Here is a 22,087-nt window from a genome sequence, read left to right as displayed (position 1 = left end):
CTCGTTGATACGCAGGGTGCAGCAACGGGGACGCAAAGGGACCCTCCCCCCGCCCGCGTGAGGTTACACAGCTTGATTCTAGTCACTTTCCTAGCCTTGCAGCCAGCTAGCAGATCGCAACTTGCCTGGGACTAGCTGCTGCCAGGCGCCGGGAGCAAAACCGCTCGGCTCCGCGGCGGCTGAGACAAAGAGCGAGCGCGGAGGCAAGCGAGCCCTGCGTGGGCGCGAGGGGGTGTGTGCCGCATTGACACACGGGGGCCCTACCGCTTGCAAGAGCCCTGATCTCGGCCAGAGAAGCAGCCGAGTGCTGCACCTCCCGGAGCGCCACAGGGGATGTTTCAAGGCAAGCAGAGAGCTGCGCCTGCCACCCAGGATGAGAAATCCGCCCTAACGGAGCAGATCAGCACACAAAGGGCTTCTCCTCCGTGGCAGTCGGAGCCTGCCCCATAACTGACACAGGCTGTCACCGCAGGGGAGGGAAGGCGAGAAGGCGCCATTGAATTTGTCTGTGCTGCCAGTGGCTCCATGAGGCTGCCACCTTCGCCACGGCCAGCTCCACAGGCACGGACGAGTGTTTAGCACAAGGCACAAGGAAAGGCAAGGCCCTCGGAATAAACCCCATGCCCCCAGCCCCCAGCCCAATGCTTCTGGCGGGGCCGGGCCGGCCAACCAATTACTGACGAGCAATTCAGCCGAGTCTCCCACACTGGGGCTTCTCTCTCAAAGCTCCCTGCTCTCTGCACCAGCAGCTCTCGCCAGTGTGGCGGGTGCTCCCCGACAGGAGCGGGGGTTACGTTGGTCATTGCTGGTTATAATTGTGCATTGTTGTCTGCTGGTCGCCAGCAACTTTCTGGTTCCGGTGTCAGCTCGCGAGTGGCCCGCTGCTGGCTGGACAAGGCCCCCAGGAACGCCCAACAAAGCCCTGAGCAAGGTGACCAGTCGTCCCTTTTTGCAAGGGGCCGTCCCGTATGTAAGCCCTTCAGCAGGTGCCCCAGTGTTTCCTTAAAAACAGGCAAACTGGCCCATATTTTCTGCCTCTCCCTCGTCAGTCCTGGGGGGTCCTGCGGCTGGCCGGGTCTCTGCTCACCGGCAGCGAGTGGGGAGGTCTGCTAGTGGCCTAGAGGGGGATGGATGAGCAAGGCTGGTGGTGGGGAAGAGGCCACTGGTGGGCCCTGCCGTGGGCTGGCTCTCAGCCAGCAGGGCCACGCCCCATTTCCAGCCGGCACCAGCTACGTTCCACGGTGAGTGCACGGGCAGGTGCCCGACGGTGGCCAATGACGTGTCGCCTCCGCTGCCCGTCCATCGGCTCTTTGCATGCGCTCCCCCTCGCCGTCCTCTCCTGCTTCCCCGCCCTGCTGCTCTCCACGGTCCCCTGGGGGGCACAGCCCACGCCCCGACGTGCTGCCTCGGCACGAGGGGGCAGCTGGTACCAGGACAGGCAGGTCTGGTCCAGCCCGGCATGCGAGGTGGAGGGAGAGCACTGGGCAGGGGGCTTGGGAGGGTCACTCACCCACCGTGTGTGTGTGTGTGTGTGTCCCCTCCCTGAGTGTTCCTGGAAGGGGTGCGCTGCGTCGCCCTGAGCGCTGCAGGGCTCGCTTGGAGACGAGGGATTTTACCGGCTGTCCCATCCGCAGCATCAGGAGCTCTGGTCACCGTCGCTCGGAGGACCAGATGCTGCTGCTGCAGAAGCGCGCGCCGGAGGAATCTCTCACGCCATCAGCCAGGAGGGCGCCCCTGCTGCTGGGCTCCGTGGGTCGCGGGACCCTCACAGCAGACACCCGATGGGTTTGAGCCGCCAGCATTACAGCCGCGCGTGCCGGGGGGGTACTGCCCTGCGGCGACAGCGATCAGCTGATTGGAACTGCATTCTCTATTGCGGCTCCTGCTCCAGCCCGGCAGCGCTGCACCCGAACCTGCCGCCAAGCGCGTTCCCACTGCCTGCAGGGCACCGGGCAAGGCCGACGTATCCCCCGGTCCCTCCGGAGCTGTGGGGAGGCTGACATCACTGGCCGCCTCCGCACTGGGCACATACCAGCGCCAAACTACCGTCATGCTGAAGCAAGCTCCTAGTCTTGATGGGACTTGTGAGTGGAGCCAGGGCAGCCCACTAACGCACTCCTGGATGGCAGGCTGCACACAGCTCCCGCAGCCGCCCGCCGCCACGCGCCTCAGGGCCCCGTGCGCGCTGGTGAGCACGAGGCCACCGCTCTTGTGACTTGAGAGGTCCGCTCCCTGATCACCTGGCGGGGCGCGGCCTGCACGGCCTGCTCCCCAGATCCGCAAGGGAGAGCCCAGCTAGGGGACAAGCATGCCAGCCGGGAGGTGGGCACCTGTCTCCGCGGGCATGCTGGTCAGCACTGCAGGGCGCGGCCGCCTAAGGCAGGACCAGACCAAGTGTTTCAGCTGCAGGTGCCCGACCTGCACACGTGGCCGCACTGCCGGAAGGGGCAGGCCGTGCGACCAGCCCACGGCGGCAACTGCAAAGCAATTCTCACCTGGTTTGAAACAGCCCTGTCCTCGGCCCTTTTGCTGGGGACGAGCAGCGGCAGGGGAGCGGCAGATGCCACGTGGGCACAGCACAAGAATCGACAGGCAGCTGAGCCGAAGGGCTGCCGCGGAGGAGATCGCTACTCCACAGGAAGTGCCCCGCGACAGACATCAGCCCGGAAAGAATTCCTGTGGGAGGCTGGCTCGTAGCCGCAGACGGCCTGGCCGTTGCTACGGCAGGTACATTAGCTTGCTTACATCACGGGCTCCAGATCAGATGAGCTGTTAACACGGGGAGGCAATAAAGCAGCAGTGGTTCACCAGGGTTGGCCCCGTCGCTGTATTTATCCGGGCCTCCGCAGGTACAGACGATCGCAGCTCCCACTGGTGGGAGTGGCCATCTGTGGCCACTGGGGACTGCGCTCCCCCGGACCTGTGAGCCGTGGGTAAATAATGCGGGGCAGGGGCCTGCTGGGGCTAACCTGGCACACTGGAAGCAGCCCGCGGGCCGGTACTTGCCACGCCACTGCTGGCAGAAAAATGCTATTGGCCCTTGGACTTCATATCAAAATGCAAAATTCTTCTCATGGCTGATTTGAGTTGATGTCCGGGCTGGCAAACTCCACTCAGCTCCTGTCGCCCAAGGGGATGGGACCCACGCAAGCAGCCTTTCCTCTCCTCCGCCGGAGACATGCTGCAGGGTGGTCTCTGGGGAGATGGAGTTTCAGTTCATGGCAAAGTGGAGAAAAAAGCCCAGGCTGAGCAGGTGGGTTTAAAGTGCCGGATACACTTGGAGTGTGTTGCAATATGCAAAATGGAGACAGAGAGTCCTGCTTAACTTGGTCGGTAACGACGCAGGCCAATCAGCACATGCCCCAGAGCGAGCGTCCCAGGGACAGGGCAGGTAAAGGCGGGCAGTCTGGAAGAGACGGTTCGGAGCCCGGCACCCCCCGGCTCAGCAGCCCGTCATGCCCTGCTTGCTGGGACACGTGCTGGCTGAGGCCCCGGATGAATTCCAGCCAAACGGATGAAGCCAGAGCTGAGGGGCAGAGATTTATCGACCAGTGTGGCACGTTAGAGCAGAATAGTGCAAAGGGGCCAAAGCCAGGCAGGCCAACCGCTCTAGAAGCACAAGCGCATGACAAGCAGCCGACAGGCCGTGCTGGTAAGGCCCCCGTGGAGACGCAGCGCTCGCCTGCAGAAGTTCTCTCAGCACAGTGACATCGCCTCTTGCAAGGTCCGATGGAAGCACCCTGCCAGCAAACCTGCATCTCCTCTCTGGGCACTGGTGGTATAGCCCTGTCAGCCTGCGGGGAGCTTTCACAGCCGTGAGGACAAAACTTTGTAGCACAGACCTGGGCTCAGAGTTCACCAGAGTCTGGGAATACACAGCTCAGAGCCTGGGGCAACCTTCGCTCTGTCCATCTGTGAGATTAAAGGTGCCTGTCGTGTTGGTGTGGAAGGGAACCCTCGTAGCTCCGAAACCTGAGCATCACTCACTGCACTGTCAAGTATGGCCCACAGCCCCCACCTCCTTTCTGGGCTGGCTTGTGAACTGCAAATCTCCACTGAGTACGAGGCTGGAGACCAGAACTCCCCAGGGACCACAATCTCATATATCTCACTGTTCAGATCATCCACACGAGACCCTGCTCCCCAGCTATTTCTCCGTTATTGGCCAAATCCCTGGTTCTGCCCCCAGTCAGCCTCCCAAAACTGAACAGGCCTCTGCATCAGAGACACTTGCTAGAGCCTGTCACCTTACTGGATTTGAAGGGGAGCAGCCAGATCACTGCTGCGCCCACGGGGGGGTGTTTTCCCCCAAGTCTGTACAAAGGGGCCATGGGAGGTGTCAGACGAAAGCTTGTGTCCTACGGATTCTGTGTCTGCTACTCATGTACCTGTGTGATGTCTGTATGTGGAGTTACGAATATGGACTCTGGGCTGGTATTGGGCCTGGACTGCCGGTCGTGAGGAAGGAATGGCCAATGAATGACTATGCTAACTAGCACGGCCCTAAGACAATGGCTCTCCAGGTGCCCAATACACACCGGAGGAATGCATCTGGGAACATGCAAACCAGCCAGGGCATAATGGCTGCCAGCATGTGAAACACAAACAGGTCGACCACGTGACCCACTCTGACTGGGGAGACCAGGGATGGATATAAAAATGCCATGAGGCGATCTCCATCTTATCTTCAGTTCTGCCACTGATCCCAGATGCAGCCTTGTGAGGGACAGAGCCGGGAAGGATTGCAGACCCGTCCTGACATAAGATGCTCACCAGAGCAGTTTGTAACATCTCTGCTGAGAGCCCGCAGCAAGAACTTGGTGGTGGGCGCACGTAATGTATTCTCCTTAACAACCTCACTCTCATGCTTTTCTTTCTTTTAATAATAAACCTTTAGGCTACGTCTACACTGCAGGCTTTTTGCACAAGAATTGTTTTGCGGAAGAGCTCTTGTGCAAAAAATCTTCCACAAGAGCGTGTCCACACTGCCATGTGCTTTTGCACAAGAGCATCCATGGCAAGGTGGACGCTCTCTCGCACAAGAAAGCTCTGATGGCCATTGTAACCATAGGGGCTTCTTGCGCAAGAAATTCATGTTGCCTGTCTACACTGGCCTCTTGTGGAAGAGCTCTTGCACAAGAGGGCTTATTCCTCGTGGGGAGAGGAGTAACTCTTCCGGAAGAAGCCCTGTTTCCCGACGCTGGACTGTACATTTACTTGCACAAGAACACATGTGCAGTGTACACAGCTGGCAAGTTTTTGCACAGCGCAAGAAGCCGCCAGTGTAGACACAGCCTTAGATTTTAGATTCTAAAGGATGGGCCCAGTGTGATCTTGTGGGTATGATCCAAAGTGTAAATTGACTGGGGGTCTGTGGCTGGTTCTTTGGGACCGGGAGGACCCGTTCAGGGTAGGTGAGATCGGGTTCTAGAACCCCTCACCTGTGTGCAGGCCCGGGGCTGACTGTGGCACAGGGGGAGCTGGAGTGTCCGAGGGGTTTTGCTCGTGAGGATTCCTGCTGGCCAGATTGGCAGCTGAAGCGCTTGGTGTGACTGACTTGTGGCCTGTTTGGGAAGGTCTCCAGTCTGGGGCTGTAAGCAGCCCTGGTTTAGAGCAATTCGCCCTGAGCGGATGCCCTCAGCGGTGCCCAGACCCGGCCTGGCCCATCACAGAGCCTCAGTGGTGAGACTAGACTGCATGCGGGAAAAGCCCCAACGCCCCCCAACACGCCCTGGCTGGCTGGCTGGGCCTGGGAGCCTCCTCCACTCAGGAAAGGCTGGGAGAGCGAGCGCACGCTGCCACTGGCCAGCCAATACCCTGCTGCCAGGATCCAAGGAATTCGTCTCCTATGGCCACTGGTGGCTCCTGCAGTCGGGGAAGGATAAGGAAGAGAGAGGGGCAGAGGCGTGGCTGGGGTGGGAACCCGCACTCATGTTCTTCACGCCGCTGAACCCCCGGCCTGGCATTCGGAGCTCCTGAGGTCCCCATCTGGCTGGGCGGCTAGAAAGTGCCAACAACAGTGTAAGGAACAGTCTGTTTCCCACCCGCTCGCCAGCCCTCCGTTGTGCATTGGGATCTTCCTGTTTGTGGGTCAGCCTCTTGCTCCCTGTTCCCACAGATCCGGAACAGCACAAGACCCAGCAATTCAAACCAGCTCCCCTGCTTTGGGGGAGGGAGGAGGAAACAGCAGCTGGGGGTTTTTAAAGGAGAAAAATTAGCAACGAGCAGGATAAAGCACTGACACACTGCAGTGTAATTATGTGATTATCTTTAAGCAAGGGCCCTTTGCCAGTTGCAGCTCGTGTCTACGCGCCAGGGGACTTTTCCCGCGGCTGGTGAGGCTTGGAGAGGGTTGAATATCAGCGTGAGGGAATCCAGCAGCGAGAGGTGTAACTCCCCCTGGGAGTTACATGGCTGACATCCTAACCAGATCAGCCATACCGTCACTGGTTCATTCTCCTGCACATCTACCAACGTAATATACGCCATCATGCGCCAACAATGCCCCACTGCTATATGCATCGGCCAAACTGGACAGTCCCTACGTAAAAGAATCAATGGACACAAATCTGATATTAGGAATGGCAACATACAAAAACCTGTAGGGGAACACTTCAATCTCCCTGGACACACAATTGCAGATCTAAAAGGAGCCATCCTGCAGCAAAAAAACTTCAGGAGCAGACTTCAAAGAGAAACTGCTGAGCTACAGTTCATCTGCAAGTTTGACACAATCAACTCTGGATTAAACAAAGACTGTGAATGGCTCTCTAACTACAAAAGCAGCTTCTGTTCTCTTAGTATTCACACCTCCAGATCAGCTACTAGTGGGCCTCATCCTCCCTGACTGGATCCACCTGGTCATCTCCAGCCTGATCCTGGCCTGGATATTTATACCTGCCTCTGGAAATTTCCACTACATGCATCTGACGAAGTGGGTCTTTGCCCATGAAAGCTTATGCTCCTACACTTCGGTTAGTCTATGGTGCCACAGGACTCCTCGCCGCTTTTGCAGATTCAGACTAACATGCCTACCCCTCTGATACTCTCCCTGGGAAAAAAAGAAGCCCGTCGCCCCAACACCTGGCTGAGAGGAACGGGGAGGGTTAAACGCTGTAAATGCTGCAAAGGGCCTGCAAAGCCCACACAGTAGGAGGGAGTTTTGGTCAGTGAGCACCACACGCCTCCCCCAAGCGCTCTTCTACCCACTGAAGGGGAATGGCCAGAGGGAGCGAGGGAAAGAAGCAAGTCAGAACCGGTCAAGAGTTGGGTCGTCCACACCTGGGGAGGAGGCAGGCGTCGGGGTCTGGTTTGGGAGGAGGAGAACTTGACTTAAGTTCTGTGCTGAAGCTGCAGAACCCTTCCATGAGCTTCAACAAGGACAAGTGCAGAGTCCTGCACCTGGGACAGAAGAATCCCAAGCATTGCTACAGGCTGGGGACCAACCAGCTAAGTAGCAGTTCTGCAGAAAAGGACCTGGGGGTTACAGTAGATGAGAAGCTGGATATGAGTCAACAGTGTGCCCTTGTAGCCAAGAAGGCTAATGGCGTATTAGGTTCATTAAGAGGAGCATTGCCAGCAGATCCAGAGATGTCATTATTCCCCTTTATTCGGCTTTGGTGAGGCCACTTCTGGAGTATTGTGTCCAGTTCTGGGCCCCCCACTAAAAAAAGGATGTGGACACATTGGAGAGGGTCCAGCGGAGGACAACCAAAATGATGAGGGGGCTGGAGCACATGACCTACGAGGAGAGGCTGAGGGAGTTGGGTCTATTTATTCTGCAGAAGAATGAGGGGGGATTTAATAACAGCCTTCAACTTCCTGAAGGGAGGGTCCAAAGAGGCTGGAGAGAGGCTGGTCTCAGTAGTGACAGATGCAGAACAAGGAGCAATGGGCTCAAGTTGTGGTGGGAGAGGTCCAGGTTGGATATTAGGAAAAACTATTTCCCTAGGAGGGTGGTGAAGCACTGGAATGGGTTACCTAGGGAAGTAGTGGAGTCTCCATCCCTAGCAGCGTTTAAGTCTCAGCTTGACAAAGCCCTGGCCGGGTTGATTTAGTTGGGATTGGTCCTGCCTAGAGCAAGGGGCTGGACTTGATGACCTTCTGAGGTCTCTTCCAGCTCTATGGTTCTATGATTCCACCCAGAAGCTCCGTTGATCCAGATGCCCGGGCAAAGGTTGCATCTCCCCAATGAGAGGTGAGGAAAGCGAGAGATGGGGGCCAGGGGAATGAAAACCTCCAGCTAACCTTCCCACCCCAGGAGCGAGGAACTCCCGTCCGGTCAGCGTGAGCAGCAATCAGCATAGCATGGTCCAAAGGGAAAGGTCTAGGCAGGAGCAGTGGTGAAGACCAGAGGACTCAGCTGACTCTCCGACCTCAGTACAGCCCATCAGTCTGACTATTCCCTCAGCTCTTCTGCAGCCATCGTAGGACAAGGCCTCCCTTGGCCATGGACAGAAGCCTGGGCCACGTTAGGCGCGGGGCGAGTGGCAGTACAAAGAGGGCCCACCACAGAGCCCGGCCAATCCGCGTTCAAAGCAGCGGCGGGCAGCCTGCGGTCCATCGGGGTTCTACACGCGGCCCATGCGCAGGGTTGCCAGATTCCATCGGTTTCCAGCCGTGTTGTTTTCTCCTATGGGTGCTACTGCAAAGGGAGGTGCCTGCGGATTGCACATAGCAGTGGCTGAGGCCGGCGGCCCCGCTGCAGTCAACCCCAGCACTGCTACGGGGCAATCGGCCCCCGCACGTTCTAGGGAGGCGGGTGCAGTGAGCAAAGCGACCCTGTCCCGGGAGACTGGCTTGGTTACAACCCACTTGCAGCCCACGGAGACGAAGGAGCCCGGTCATGTGGCCCCCTCGCTAGCCAGGCTGCCTGTCCCTGCTGGCTGAAAGCAATCCCATGTCTGTGAGAACGCCTGCCCCCAGGCACTTCGCTCGGCAGGGAACCCTCAAGCTCAGGTGCCCCAGAGGGAGCGAGGCTCGGGGGCCCAAGCTCATTGCTGAGAGTGGCTCCGAGCCGATACAGGCCAGTGAGCTAACAGTGTCCGCAGCACCCGGCAACGCGTCTGTCCCCTGGCTCCCAACGCTGGTGCCCACGGAGCTGGCCAGGGCAGGGTTCTGCCCCTGCCCAGCCTAGCAGCAGTCCACGACAGTTGTGCCAGTCACTTTCTGCCCCAGGTGAGCGCATCTGGGGGTAGGGGGGCAGGCAGGGAAGCAGCTGGCCCAGCGGGCAGCGCTCAGAGGGCAGTTCACATGGCGGACGTGCAGTAAAAGGCTAGCCAGGAAGCGAGGCAGTGGATACACACGGCTGCAGGGGAGTGGGCGGACTCTCTGGTCCCTGGCGAGCCCGTACCACAGGGCTGGGCAGGGGCCTAGCCAAGCACTGGGGAGCGGGCGGTGTTTCCCCAGCCCTGCGCGCAGAGGAACTTGAAGGCAAACTGCCACCATCATGCCCAGACTAGCCACAAAGCCTCAGTCCCAGGGAGGCAGGAAGTTGGCTAGTTCCTAGTTGGTGGGAAGGCGCGTTGGTTGCCGTACGGGAGCCCGGGGGGGGCTCCTGAACTACCACTTACAGGCACGGCCGCAGGGGAGGGGGGTTATGGTGCAGTACATATCACACCCGTGTCACCAGGCACTGGGAGCTTTGCTGGCCTTCCCGTGTGCGCAGCCAGGGCAAGGGGCAGGGCTCCGAGGAGCGGGCACGCTGCTGAGCAGACAGGCTTAGGCTGGCCCCCGTGTCCTGAGCTGGCCCTACCCAATCCCCAGAGGGGTCGCTCTGTCACGGAGGAGCTGCCCAGCTGTGAGACCCCCGCTTTGCCCCTGGGGCTAGTTGCAGTGTCATCGGCTGCAGGCCAAACCCTGACATGCCAGAGAGGGAAGGAGACCCAAGGGGACTCCCATTGCTCAGCTGGCTCTCCTGCGGGGGTCTCCAGGGCCTCTGGGGCGAACGGAGCCCTGGGCTCCTCTCGCCGTTCCCACGTCCCTCCTGACTCACCCAGGGGAAGCCCGAGCCCTGTGCATGTTCCGGGCAGGGGCGCTAAGCAAGTCCGGGCTCCCTTCCCTTTGGCTGCCTGCACTTAGCCTGTGCAGAGGCGGGACGAGGTATTACTTGCGACAGCAGCTGCCGGAAGAGCCTTACCTGGCTTTAACCAACCCTTCGCCCTGTGTGTCCCGGCAGCCCTAGTGAGGCAAAGGAGAAAGCCCCCAGCATCCCCGATTAGCAACGTCTGCTCCTTGGCAGCAGGCCCTGCCTCTGCTCGGGAACTTCTGATTCAGTTGCCAAACTCCTTCATCGGCTCGGGGCACAAGATGGGTCAAGGCAGCAGCTCCAGCCCAACCCTTCCCTCCCCTCCCCGGGGGAGCACTGACACTGGGAGAGTTTAACCAGCCGACTGCCGTCCACAGGCCACTAGCCCAGCAGATACATGAAGAACCGCAGACATGTGCAGCTAGAAGGGACCCGGAGAGGTCACTTCATCTCCTCCAGCCCGACAGCGAGGTAGGACCAAGGTCACGTAGCCCCTCCTGGACAAGCATTTGTCTAAACTGTTCTTACAAACTCCACGGAAGCCTCTTCCAGGGCTCTACCCGTGGGCAGCCTCAGGCAGGAATCGTGGCTCTGTGTAGGGCCGGGAACGGGTTAGGGTTCTACAGCGGGTATTCCGTTTATGGGGCAGGCAGCCTACCGGGACCAGGAAGGGAAGGAACGCAGCCCAATCTGCGGAGCGTTTCCTTAGGAGTGATGAGGTTAGTTCCAGGTGTCCATGGGGAGCACCTGACACCCGGGCTCTGGGCTGGCATCGTACTACCCTCCGCCCTGCGCAGTACGTGCCACTACGGCCGCAAGAAGCCGAGGTGCCGGAGCTGAAATCCCATCAGCTTGTGGGCGGCAGACAGGACTTGCTTCTGCCCTTGCTCTGCCCGGGTTGGGATTCCTTAGCCTCCCAGGCCCGCCAGGCTCTCCCCATAGGCGTGTGGGGCGAGAGGGGCTGGGTGGTATTAACCCAGCCGGGGGATTTGCACGGTTGGGCCTGGCATGTCGCTATGGAAACGCTGCCGGTGAGCGATGTCAAGGCCTGCTTTAGGGGCTGCACGTAAAGCCCGTAGGAGCCCGCCTCAAAATCAAGCCACAAATTAGCAGCTGTAAGTCGGGGCAGCCAAAGTGCAGCTGACGACCAGAGCCGTTCCAGCTGGACCCGAGCAGCCAGACGATGCTGCCTGCTGTCTCCTCCGTTTCATGCCAGACAGATGATCCCGGCTGGGTCAAGTGTGAGCACCTCTGGTTCACGTGACCAGCACTACCCCACCAAACGCACTGTGGAGTCGCGACTGGGAAGTGCCAGTTCTATTTCTGTAGCGCTGAAAAAAATCAATCGGCTAAAACCCTGCAGTGAAAACATCAACAACTTCCAAGTTGTCCCCCCTCTGCACTGGCACAGAGGCACACGTAGGCAAAGGTACAGTGTTTGGTACACCTGCTGTAGACTCACCCAGTGCCCGGGTTACCCGCATCAGCACCTCGCCCACTTTCATCCTGGTCTCTGCAGTGTGGGGTCCTGCGGCGCCCGGCGAAGTGCCACCATACTGGGCCAGCAGGCAGGGCAGGACCTGCTCCGGGTACACGTCCGACAGAAGGGCAATCCCTGTGTGCAGAAGAAAAAGGGGGACGAGTGACTCTAAACTGTAAGGCTGGGGTGGGGAGGACGTGGCAGACAGCTGGCAGGATAACAGGAGCAAGGGGACAGGGAGGGGAGCACGGACACAGACCCCAGGACGTCTCACCACGCGGTGCCCAATCCCCGTGAGCTGACAGAAGAAAATCCATCTGGGGTCCCTCTGGGCTTACCGCCTCCCTGCGCAGTGAGCGCCTCTGTCCCCCGCACCAGGCCAGTTACCCCTGGGGCGACGGGTTCCCATTGAGCTGTGGCCCAGAGGCACCACTGTGCTGCTCAGGCCAATACAATGCTAAGAACATCCGGCCTCAAGGTGCAGGCCTGGCCCTCTGCGTGGCGGATGCAGCTGTCATCCGAGTGCCTGAGCCGTAGCCGCAAGGCAGCAGCCGACACGCTGGGGCACAGGCGGAGGCGGAAGGACTCCCAGAGATCTGTCCAGTGATTAGAAGTGGCAGGCTCTGTTTGCTCAAGGCAGTGTCAGTAGACCGGGGAATTTGAATGGTCTTTGTTCACTTTGGCATCTCTAGCACATGTCAACGTGCCAAGTTTCCTGCCCATCTCTGGCTCCTCACACATGGTTCTCTGTTGCCTTATCCCCCCGGGGCCCTGGAAGGTAGCTAGGCGCCTGCGGGCTCTGGAAACTCCGGGCAGACCCTGAGGGAACTGCAGGTAGAGGCTGGCCCAGTTGAGCTGGGGGGAAGCCAGGGCTGCATCCGCAGGGTGCTGGGACTAAAACAGGCACACTGGCATCGCTGCGTGGTAGCGGCCCCGACCAGAAGAGCAGAGGGTACTAGAAGGCAGGAATGACTGGCACAGAGCAGCTGCCTTTATTTCCATGAGTAATGAACTTCACCCAGAGCAGGAAAGTGAACTGAAAAGTCCTGCTGGGAGAACTGAAGTCACTCCCCTGAGCCACACCCTAACTAGGCAGAGAAGAGGAGAAATCCCTCCCCAGTGCCCCGCAGACAAGAGAAAATGAGGCAGCTGGAGCCAAACCCTGGTCCCAAGGGGCAGGAAGTACGTGCAGCTTTCCTTCTGAGATCTGTAACCATCTCCACACAGCTTCCCCGCCGGCCAGACATGCAGATAAAGGGCCATGTTGGCAAGCCCCGTGGAAAACTGGTTCCACCCTCTCTGCAGAAAGGAAAACTCACAGCAGGTTTTGCCCTGGCAGAACGCTGAGCTCAGCACTGAAGAGCCCTCCTAGCTCAGCCAGAATGGATTCCTCGGGGAGCCCTGCCTGGGTCGGACGGAGCCTCGAGAGCCCTTGGATTCCTGGTCGCTCCTGTCGGACTCTGCCCTGCCTCGGTCTGGGAGACCCTTTGCGACAGGCTGGCCAGGGATCCAGGGGAGGCTGCACCGCTGATTTACATGAAATCTCTCTGCAAAAACGGTACCACCTCACCCACCTTGTCTCCCTCACCCCTCTCTGCACTGTCCCCAGCCGTTCCTTAGGCTTGCCCACACTGTCTGGGCAGGGCGGAGAGCTGGAACTCTGGGATGCACAGAAACTTGACAGCAGTTTGAGTGGCAGTGTGCTGAGCACGGCCTGTCGCGCCTGGTCTCTGCACTCCAGCGGGCTGCCTCCCGTCGCCTCATGCCTAATACCTAGCAGCTCTGGGTCTGTACAGCACCTAGCCCCGGGGGTCCTGGCACGCGACGAGGGCTCCTCCGCACGACGCTATTACTCAGTCACAAACTAACCCCAACTCGGAGATTAACTTTCAGGCTGGGCTAGAGTCACAGAACTGGAGAATCCTAGTGCACTGGAACTGGCAGGGCCCTCGAGAGTCGACGAGTCCAGTCCCCTGCCCAGCAACGTCAGGCCATCCCTGACAGGTGTCTGTCCCACCTGCTCGTCCATATCCCCCGCGCCAGACCTAGCTGGTTACTAAACGCCCCCTGCCCAACGTCAACACGCTATGGTTAGTTAGCGTGCCATGTCTGAGGGAGAAATGAGCTAACAGCTGGCAACAGGTGCCCACTAACTGGGGCCTAGCGTGTACTCCAGCCACACAGCCCGTGCTGCTGGATGCCTGTGCAGAGATACAGGCTGGATAGGTTCCAGTCACCGGCTGTCGGAGGCCTCTGCTCTAAACCTGCTTACAGCACCGTGAGCGCCCTCATCTCGCCGCCTGCCCTTGGCGGCCATCAGGGCCGTGTCATTGCACAGCCAAGAGTGGGCAGCAGCCAGACCCGTTCACCTCATCCCGTGTCTGCACCAGTCCGGGAGCAGGCGCTTGGCAGATCAGGCTGCGCTCCAGCTCGGAAGCCCATGCGCTGCCCACAGAGCGTTCCAGACAACAGCAGCGTGACCAGGACTCAGCCCAGAGAGGCGGGACCACAAGAGAGACGTTGGAAAGCTCCAGGGTGGCACTGCCCCTTTAAGAGGGAAGGGGATGTGCACTTGAGACTCCTCAGCTCCAAAGAGGTGCTGGGCCCTGGACTCGAGAGAGACCCGGTGAGAGGGAGGCTTTAGAGCAGAGACAAGGCAGGTGAGAGCCGCCAGCCATGACACTGAATGCTACTGCAGGGGGAAGGCAGGAGGGCAGCAAAAGAGAGGGGGTTGCCCAGCCATCTGTAGCCAGAGAGCCAGGGCCAGAGGACTGGAGGGGGCTGAGGGCAGAGGAGTGGCTATGAACGGAGGTCTCCCTCCTGGAGAGCGAGCCGGGGGCAGAGAGCCCAAGGGAGCGCTTGCTGCCCCCCGGTGAGGATGAACCTCGTGGTGGGGTGGGACCCTGCTGGGAAGAGTAGCTGGAAGGGCTGGGGTGGCTGTCCCGGTCCAAGGCCAGGCCTGAGGAAGAGCCCAGGTGTGGTGCACGTGTGGCATCTCACAGGGTTCTAAGACCCACCTTGTAAGACCTAGCACCCATGCCAGCAGAGCTAGCAGGCAGCAGGCACCCGCAGGGTGCTACCCAGCGCCAGCTGTAACCAGCCTGTGCTCCCCCTCCCACAACCGCCATGGACCCAGGCCGCGGGACGTTCTGCTTCGGGGCAGCCTCACGGCTCCTAATGGGCCCCCTGCCCTGTATAAGCTCCCAGGGTGTTCCAGGGAGTGTCCAGGCAAAAGCACAGATCGGCTGCAGCTGCCATGACTGTTCCTGCTCATTGCTCCTCAGTCCCTGGCTCTGACCTCAGCTTGGTCTAGGCTTCGCCCTGGCCTTGGACCCTGACTGAGACCCAGCCCTTGGTATCAACCCTGGCCTGGAACGCGACTCTGAGCTCCTCCGCTTCTTCCCGCCTTGGGTTTGCCCGTCCGCTGACCTGGGCCCTGACTGGTCTTGATGGGATCGGACATACATGGCACTGGGAGGGCGGGGAGGGGATGTTCGTTGTGTTTAATTTGCACTATGTTTTTGGGAGAAACCAGTCCCAAGAAGGGACATGAGGAGACCAAAAAGCCTGCCCAGAGCTCCTGGCGCCTTCAGTGCAGGCAAAACCAAAGCAGACACCCCAGGCCTACGGCTGGAGGGGGACACGCTGCGTGGAACCAGCCAGCAGACAACTGGACGGTAGGAAAGGTGCAGCCAGGCGGGGCCCAAGCCACTGGGTGCAAACGGGAGACACGGGGAATCTGAGCATGCCTGGCTGTTCCAGGAGCGACACCAGGGAGAAGCAGGGCCCCGTGACTCATGCACAGGAGGGGCTGGGCTGCGCTGCGAGGCATGGCCAGGTTTGCAGCACTGGGAGTGGGCTCGGAGGACGCAGACTAATTCCAGGTGGGACTGCCAACACCATAAAAAGCAGCTAGTCAGTGGAAACTGGGGCGTGGCCCAGAGCTCCCCAGCACTGGCAGGCACGCCGGCAATGGTGAGGGCTGACACGAGCTCTAGCTCCCTCCCATCCTCAGAGGAGCAGCCCTCACCCACAGACCCCACGTCTTAAGGTATGGACGAACTAACACTCCCTAGTCAATTACATAGCCACAGTGGGATAGAGCCAGACCTCCTCCCTCTCCCTTCCTGTGGCCCATTGGGCTTTGTGCGTGGCCCACGAGACATTGTGTTCACCGCTGCCCACGCACAGGGCTGCTCGATCCCCCTGGTTTCTGTCCATGTCGTCTCTCCTGCCAGCATCTCTGGAGTGACAGGCACGTAAAGGCAGGGCCCGTGAAGTGGGGCGTGCGGACTGCACACAGCAGTGACCGCGAGAGCCGGGGGCTCCCTTTGCTCCCCAGAGCTGCTCCGGTTCAGTTGGCCCCTGCACATTCCAGGTACACAGGCACAGGGAGCAAAACTCCCCTACCCTGGGAGACCGACAATTGCATGGTTCCGACAACTGCATGGCCCATAGAGATAAAGGAGGGTCGCTCGCCTGCCTTGCTTGCCCCGTCTGCTCTAGGGTGACCCCTGATCTCCACTCTCAGCCCTGGCTACCCCGCTCGCAAGTTCCAGCATCAGAAAACACTTGCAAGACAGCCCTGCCGCAGACGCAGCACGTGCTGCCCAGAGGAAAGGGAACTTTCCTAGAGCACTCAGCCCTGCAGCCCTGAAGGCCAGTTACAGTGCATGACTGACAACATTTTCTAATCTTACATGTTACTCCTGTGTACACTTAGTGACTCAACACGACATGTAACTGTGTCAGTTAATCGGAACCATAACCGGCTGCTAAACAAGTGAGCAGCTGCCCACAGCACATGAATCATTCAGAGGATACCGACGCGTGTGTGCGTATTTCCCCTGCAGGGCAAGAATAAACTCATCACACTCAAGACTGTACAGGCAGGGAGGGAAGCGTACCAAAAACTCATCTTCCAGCTGGTTTGGAAGGGTGGCTTTTCCAGCGAACCAATCACAAGCAGCACACACGCCCTTTCTTCTCTTCTCTTCTCTTGCTCCTCATCCAGCCAACAAGAGAAGTGGGGATGGGAACTGGGAATTTTTTTGTTAATGAGCCAGTTGTACCCATGTGCTCTAGCTAGCTCCAGGATGCGATGAATCCACCCCAGATTGCTTTCATTTTTGATTCCTGCTGCACTGCGGAGGAGGTTCAGAGACAGAGTTAACCAACTCTACAGTCCGCAGGGGTTTTCCTCCTCCATGCTTATGCGTCTCCTAAGCAATATATTGTTTACCCCCCTAAGAATCTCACCAAGACTTTCCTTCCAAAGGAGCAACGCTACCTCTTGCACACAACCCCCCACACGCGGGAAAGCCGTTTCTCCTGCTCTGAGACCTGGGCCAGAGACTGACAAGGCGTATGGCCTGGCTCCCAGCAGTACTAGGGTCCAGTGGGTTAAGGAAGGGGTAGGCTCCTAAGGTCCCATTCAAGATCCCACTGCAGATACCCCAAGACGACCACTGGAGGTGAGTGGCAACACGATCGCCCGTCAGCCTTGTCCACACTGGAGCAGGAGAGGCGTGCCAGCGCGGGGAAGGGTGTGCCAGCCAGAGTGCTTTTGCTAGTTGCCATGAAGTGCAAATTTTCGTTCATATTTTTATGAATCTTTTATGAGCTTCAGTTTTCCCATGTACTTAACAGCGCTGCCGAATATGGGGCAGCACAGATCGCCCGAGGAGTGTGCGTCAGCCCCCTGCCTGGGTGGAGTGACGGGGTCTTTTACAGACCTGCTTCCAACTAGGGTGGTGCCAGTGTGCACGTTTAGACAGTGAACCCGGGAGCCCGGGCTCATCAGTTAACCTGCACGGTTACACACAGGCTCCTGGCCGCTGGCCCTGCAGGCTGCCGAATCGGCTCTGCTCCCGGCCGCCAGCCCAGCTGCCTGCTCCCGGCCACCAGCCCCTCAGGCTCCTGGCCTGCTGGCCCAGCCTTGCTCGTAGCCACTGGCCAGGCTCCCTGCCCCCAAGCTCCCAGCCCAACTCTGCTTCCAGCCTGTGTCTCCAGGCTGCCAGCCTGCCAGCTCAGCTCCGCTCCCAGTTGCTGGGGCTCTCTGATCCAGGGGCCCTCTCGCCCCACAAAGCCCATGTCGCCTCAGAGTGTGCTGGGCCAGAGAGGCGCTGCAGTTGTTGAGGGAATTAGGTCTGCAGAGGGAATTGCTCCCCCACTTCCAGACACAATCCCCCATTTCCACCACGAGATGGTGCTGGGAACAGCTCCCAGCCTCCCCTGGGGCCATGGAAAACATTTGCTGCCCCTTTTGTTTTAAAGCCAATCTTCCCCAGCCAGCCCGTGCTTGGAACAGCCAGGCAAAGGTACAAGGATGGCTGTGCTCTCCTGGCTCAAACGGGAGGGCATTCCTTCCGCACGCCTTCAGCTCCCTTGGCGGCCAAGAGGATTCCATCTCCAGCTTTCGTCCAGCGAAGCAGCCTGGGACTCGGGGCAAAGCATCGATGGCAGCCAGAGAAAGCTTCCCTCTGTGGTCTGAGCCTCAGCACCTCCCGCTTCCCCGGAGAACGGCTTTTGGAAAGCGGGGGGAGGGGGGTTTACACTTCAGTCTGTCCCGTGTCAGAGGCAGGACACTGCCCCGGCAAACCTTCGTCAGACTCACTGGGCACGGCTACGCAGCGGCGAGAACGGCTAGGATCGCTCGCTGCCAGGAGGCAAGGGCAGAGGTGGCTTGTCTCTCCGAGCTCGGGCCCTGTCGCACAGTTCCCAAGGGGCTGCTAGGCTGTGCAGACAGCGCGGAGGGGAGCGACCCCCTGCCGAGTGCAGCTCACGTGGCTCGAGGAGCCCGGGAAGAGGAAAGATCCCTACTGGGAACTGGGGAGCCAGGCACCGAGATGACGGCCCCAGAGCAAGGGAGTGGCCTAGTGGGGATTAGAACGAGCAGCTCCTGGCCCCCGAGCCCCACCCGTCTCACCCAGGCAGTGGTCACTGGGCCATCCGGGGACTGACGGGAGCCAAGGGCTCTGCACAGCAGTCACCGTGCACATGGAAGCAGCAAAGCCTTCCCAAAACACGAGGCCAAAGCCAGGCGGCGTGGGCCCTGCGCTCACCTTGGATAGCAGAGAGATACACAAAGGAGTCCTCATGTTCCATGTTCTCCAGGAACACCTGGGGGACAAAGCACAGCGGTTACCAGCTGGGGCGAGCCTCGGGTTCTCCCCGTCCCACCCGGGGACCGTCAGCCAGGCGTTCCCGCTCCAGGAGCGAGTGAAGCCGCTGGCCCTGTGGTCAAGCTGGAGCTGCAAGGCCCGCGTGCTCTGTGGGGAAGCAGCTTCTCTCCAAGAGGAAATTTGGAAATGCAAAACTGGCAGCAGCTAGCTGTTCCGCCTCCGCCTGGGCCCAGCCCACAGCTCTGCCCCCAGCAGCATGGGCCCCTCAGCTGGACGCTCCTGCCAGAGGGGAAACAGCAAATGCTGACAATGTACAGCATGGCCAGGGCCCGTCAGCACCCTGCCGAGAGGAGTGCGCAGGTTTACACCTCAGAGTGGACACGGTCACTCCCCCCCAGCCTGGCCCGCGGACGGCCCCAGGGAAAGGGTCCGAGCCAGGGATGCAATAGTGGAGTCGATTAACCCAAAAGCAAAAGCGCATCGGTTAATGCTACAGACCACCCGCATTTCCCTGCCCCTGCCAGAACATTTTTTAGCAGGCTGGCCAGCAGCCCGGCTCAGTCCTGGTTTGGCCGGGTCCGGGACCTCCCCCTGCTGCGGCTCTGCATTGAAAGTGCATTAGGAGCCCGGCGGGCAGGCAGCCCAGCTCAATTCCAGCTCACGGGAGGAGCTCAGACCCCTCCCAGACAGGGGCTGCTGCCCCCATATCAGAGGCAGCAGCGCAGGGCAACAGGCAGCCGGCCTGCGAGGGGAGCTGGTTTTAAAACTGATTCCCCTTGTGGACCAGCTCCTGCCTGGCACCCCGCACTGCTGCCTCTGATCCAGAGGCAGCAGTACAAAGTGGCAGGGGGCTCCCCGGGAGTGGGGCTGGAGCACACTGGCTGCTGGCCCCGCCCCGCCCCGCCCCGGGGACTATAGAATAGTCGAGTAACCGCTAAGAATTCATGAGGTTACTCGACTATTCCATTAACCGATATTTCACGTCCCTGGTCTGAGCCTGAGTCATGGTCGCCATGACTGTAACGCTGGTTGCTGAAATCAGCGAGCGAGACGCGGACTCCTCAGCCGCCCGTCTCCATAGCAGACTCCCAGCTGCAGGAATCCCCTCTGAGCCCTACCACCGCATGGGAGACAAAGTGCGCGGGGGACTGAGGAGAGGGTTTCACTCACAGCGCCTGTGGGCACTTTCCAGCTTTAACTCTGGCTCCTCTTTTAGCCCCAGAGAAAAATGGACGTGACCTCTGTTCCTCCCAAGCCAGGAATGAGGGGCAGAGCGGGGCATTAATGCCCCAGACACTAGCCACGTTGGACCAGAGGAACCTTGCTGATCTCGCGTTAGCAGGATCACTAACTGCGTCTCCCAAAGCACGTTTACAGCTCCTGGGGTGGGAAGGACACAGCCCAGCAGCACCACGAGGGAACACGGGAGGAAGGCTGAAGTCTGCAGAAAAACCTGTCAGCTAGGGAGCTGTGTGCTTGTGTCAGACTGTGCCTGGCCAGCCCAGCGCCCTCCCGGTCCCCGGTGTGTCGTGGTGTAGCGAGCGGGCCACTAGGCAGAGCACGCAGTGCCCGAAGGGACCCGCCCATGGCACCAACACCTGTAAGCAAGGCTTGGCCCTGCACTCTGCCTACCTTGAGGAGTTTCTCCTGAGCCCCAAGTCCGCCTGGGTCCCTCTGCTCTATCAAGCGGGAGAGGCTCCGCAGGGCAGCTGCCCGGACGGGGATTTCGGGGTCGTAGGCAGATAAGAGGAGCTCCTGGAGCTCTCGTGGAGGCGTCCCAGCAGGGCACTGCGTCTGCGTGGTGGAGGCCCCATCCTCTCCTTTGGGAGTGGGGTTTCTGCTTGTGTGGCTGGCACTCTCAGCACTCCGCGGCTGTCCCGGGCTGAGCGCAGCTGCTGCATCCTCGGCTCTTCCGTGGGCCTGACCTCCCGACCAGCTTGCCCCTGCTGTTTTCCCCAGGGCGCTCTGGGCAGCAGTGCCGACCGTGGGGGTGGAGAAGGCGCCGTGGGTGCAGATGGTGATGCGCAGATCGGCAGCCAGCTCCTGGATGACGGGTTCCGGGTGAACGTGGGAAATCTCCTCCAACAGGGGCACCAACTGCTTTAGGACAGCGAAGTCGCCCGATTTCAGCTGGAAGAAGCACACAGGAGTCATGGGCAGGGCCTCCGAACGAGACGCACATGGACGCAGAGGCACTGGGAAGGCGCCCCGGCCGAGGGGCCTGGAACAGAGTGGCTGGGAGGCAGGCGGATGGAGCTGACAGGAGCCGCATGGTCGGATAATAATGTGCCGCAAGCTGAGGGGTGAGCACTGGCTCGGGGGGACGGCAGCCTTCACACTTCCCTGCCCTTCTTGCTTGGGGCTGTGGCTCTAGGGGGCCGTGCAGGGCCTCAAACCTGGCCCATGCTGAAAGCAACCTGCAGCGAGCGTCTGCCTGGCTTCCGCAAAGCCCCCCTAGTTCCTTCTGCTGCTGGCTCCGACGCTCCAGGGAGCGTTCTGGGTGAGCGCAAGAGCTCTCCTGCACGGTGCTGAGCGGGGATTCGTCTGGGGCTTGGCCATCTGTGGTTATTTCCTCCTGGCCAAGAGGTGAGGCGCAGCTGCTGGCTCAACCTTCACGGGACTATTTTATGACAAAGGGGCCCAGGCCCCAAGGCCAGGAGAACGTGTATGTTCTAAATCAAAGCAAGCAGTGTGTACAGGCAGCCGCTAGGCAACGAGCCCTGTCCCTGTTGTCAGAGACGCTGCACGTGCGTCAGGGCACACACCGGAGAGGGACGGGAACCGGGACACAGAGTCCCAGCGCATAAGGCCAGAAGGAACCACGGAGTCCGCCCCGTCTCGTCTCTCGGGCCAGAGGACTTCCCTGAATGAACGCCTGCTAGCACTACAGCCCGCTGTGTAGAAAAGACCCCCAGCAGCTCGGCCTTCCTTTGGTATAAGCCAGGGAATGGGGCTGACTACACGGTGACCTGAGCTGCAGGCTTAGGAGCTCATCAGATCTTCACTGTTATCCCTGCGCCAGACATATGCAAATTAGGCTAAGCATGGAATATCGCCGAGCCTCATTTGCATATCTAATGAGCCGCCATTTTTGTGGAAGAGGCTCTTGCGCCAGAAGGAGCATCTACACTGCCCCTTCTTGCGCAAAAAATAATCAGCGTAGCGGCATTGTGCAAGAGGGGTTTTCTTGCGCAAGAAGGGGCAGTGTAGACGCTCCTGGCGCAAGAGCCTCTTCCACAAAATGGCGGCTCATTAGATATGCAAATGAGGCTCGGCGACATTCCATGCTTAACTTCATTTGCATACTTCTGGTGCAAGATCGCGCCGGTGTAGACATAGCCCTGGAGAAGTGATTATTCCTCTTTACTCGGCACTGGGGAGGCCACATCTGGAATATTGTGTCCAGTTCCGGGCCCCCCACTACAGGAAGGATGTGGACACATTGGAGAGGGTCCA

General features: G+C 59.7%; 1 protein-coding gene across 2 annotated transcripts in view; it reads right to left on the bottom strand.

Annotated features, from left to right (window-relative positions):
* Positions 1-22,087, bottom strand: part of TANGO6 (transport and golgi organization 6 homolog) — a 77,889-nt gene that overhangs the window by 21,756 nt on the left and 34,046 nt on the right. For both annotated transcript variants that reach the window (XR_012906620.2, XM_075939794.2), the window contains exons 13-15: positions 20,264-20,761; positions 18,572-18,629; positions 11,490-11,642 (exon numbers count right to left, since the gene is read on the bottom strand). Coding sequence is in view for 1 of the 2 variants with exons in the window: in XM_075939794.2 (XP_075795909.2) it covers positions 11,490-11,642; positions 18,572-18,629; positions 20,264-20,761 (709 nt within the window). In the remaining variant the exon portion in view is untranslated. The remainder of the gene's footprint in view (positions 1-11,489; positions 11,643-18,571; positions 18,630-20,263; positions 20,762-22,087) is intronic.

This window comes from Pelodiscus sinensis, chromosome 12 (assembly GCF_052426305.1).
Source record: "Pelodiscus sinensis isolate ZL-2025 chromosome 12, ASM5242630v1, whole genome shotgun sequence".
In the NCBI taxonomy this organism is placed as follows: domain Eukaryota; kingdom Metazoa; phylum Chordata; order Testudines; family Trionychidae; genus Pelodiscus; species Pelodiscus sinensis.
The sequence above is the reverse complement of the archived record's forward strand: the minus strand, read 5'-3'. Positions and strand labels throughout refer to the sequence as shown.